Source organism: Fukomys damarensis, unplaced genomic scaffold (genome assembly GCF_012274545.1).
Source record: "Fukomys damarensis isolate Sample0158 unplaced genomic scaffold, DMR_v1.0_HiC HiC_scaffold_37, whole genome shotgun sequence".
Lineage (NCBI taxonomy): Eukaryota > Metazoa > Chordata > Mammalia > Rodentia > Bathyergidae > Fukomys > Fukomys damarensis.
In genome coordinates this window covers 4,690,549-4,692,520 of record NW_022900949.1, presented here as the reverse complement: position 1 = coordinate 4,692,520, position 1,972 = coordinate 4,690,549, and the positions used below count along the sequence as shown (strand labels likewise).

At 40.0% G+C, this 1,972-nt stretch overlaps 1 protein-coding gene across 1 annotated transcript; it reads left to right on the top strand.

Annotated features, from left to right (window-relative positions):
- Positions 1–628: 628 nt before the first annotated feature.
- On the top strand, positions 629–1,576 carry LOC104851186 (olfactory receptor 7D4). The gene has a single exon (XM_010608364.2). The coding sequence runs from the start codon at positions 632–634 to the stop codon at positions 1,574–1,576; it is 945 nt and encodes a 314-aa protein (XP_010606666.1). The 5' UTR covers positions 629–631.
- The last annotated feature ends 396 nt before the right edge of the window (positions 1,577–1,972 follow it).

Below are 1,972 nucleotides of genomic sequence, written 5' to 3'. Positions count from 1 at the left end.
AAGACCTTTTAAAGTTCAAAAATACAGTAAGAGTAATAATAATACATTTAAAAAGAAAAGAATTAGGGAGTGATGCTAACTTTCATAGATCTATGAAGTGCCTCCTCAAAGAATGAAATTTGTTAGGTTGGGGATTTAGCGCAGTGGTTCCATCACCTGCCTCACAGGCATAAGGCCCCCAGTTTGATCCATAGCACAAAAAAAATGAAGGTTGTCTGAGTTGAAAAGTTATATTTAATCACTATTATAGAGTTTCAGTAATAAAAGAGATTACAAATAATAGGTCATGAAGTGTCTTCAAACACTTTGGAAGTTACATATCAAAAATGATTTAATATCCATAGATTCATATCAGAATACTGGTAGAGTGATTGTGTCTATCTTTAAAGGTTACAAATAATCATATATATATGCATATGTTATATATATTTGAAAATGTATAACTTTTAGTGTAAAATATTTTTTTAAAAATGAGATACTTGGCTGATTGAATCACAGTCACTGACTGGGTCTAGTAGACAAAGAAGGACATCTATGCATCAATGATACTGAAAGTGACAACTGTTTGAGGCGGCAGGTGGCTCTGTGTAAAGATTGCATTTTCTTCCTTCCCAGCATAAGCAGCAGCAACATGGCAAAAGCAAACTATACATATGTCTCAGAATTCCTCCTCCTGGGCCTTTCACAAGATCCAGAACTGCAGCCCCTTCTTTTTGGACTGTTCTTGTCCATGTACCTGGTCACTGTGCTCGGGAACCTGCTCATCATCCTGACCATCAGCTCTGACTCCCACCTCCACACCCCCATGTACTTCTTCCTCTCCAACCTGTCCTTTGTGGACATCTGTTTTGTCTCCACCACGATCCCAAAGATGCTGATGAACATCCAGGAACGGAGCAAATGCATCGCTTATGTAGAATGCCTCACTCAGGTATACTTTTTAAATACCTTTGCTGGAATGGACAACTTTCTTTTGACTGTGATGGCCTATGACCGTTTTGTGGCCATCTGCTACCCACTGAAATATACAGTCATCATGAATCCTCAGTTCTGTGGAATTTTAGTTTTGCTGTGTTGGATCATCATGTCCTGGGTTTCCCTGATCCACATTCTACTGATGAAGCATCTTGCTTTCTCCACAGTGACTGAGATTCCCCATCTCTTCTGTGAACTGGCTCAGGTTCTAAAGGCAGCAAACTCCAGTACCCTTGTCAATGCCATCTTCCTATATGTGGTGATTGCACTGCTGGGTGTACTGCCTGTCACAGGGATTCTCTACTCTTACTCTCAGATTATCTCTTCCTTACTGAGAATGTGCTCTATTACCAGCAGATATAAAGCATTTTCTACCTGTGGTTCTCACCTGTGTGTGGTGTCCTTGTTCTATGGGACAGGAGTTGGGGTGTACCTCAGCTCTGCTGTGACCCATTCTTCCCGGGCAAGCATGATTGCCTCTGTGCTGTACACGGTGGTGACCCCCATGCTGAACCCCTTCATCTACAGCCTGAGGAACAAGGATGTGAAGGGGGCCCTGGACAGACTCCTCAGCAGAGCAGCCTCTTTCGAGTTCCTGTAAATTTGTATTAATATATGCATATATTGTGTTTTTTTAATATTTTAAATTTATTGGTACTTTTGTAGCAAGCGATACAGTCACATTCATCATTGGGATCTTGTACTTTTACATGACAGGTCTGATTTCTTAATTTTTCCCCATTCCCCTGCTTTTCCTTCGCAACTACACTTCACTATTCATAAAAACTATTTTCCATTTTTTCCTTTTTCCATGATTGGTGAATTGAGCCCATTGACATTGATGGTTATAACTGATATGTACTGATTTATTATTGTCATGTTATTGTCCTTTTGTTGACTCTTTTTACTTTTTCCCCCTCTCCCTTTAATTTCTTGCCTTGCCTATTTGATTTGCTCTATTGGATCTCATGGTGTTGGGACCTTCATTGTCTTTTTC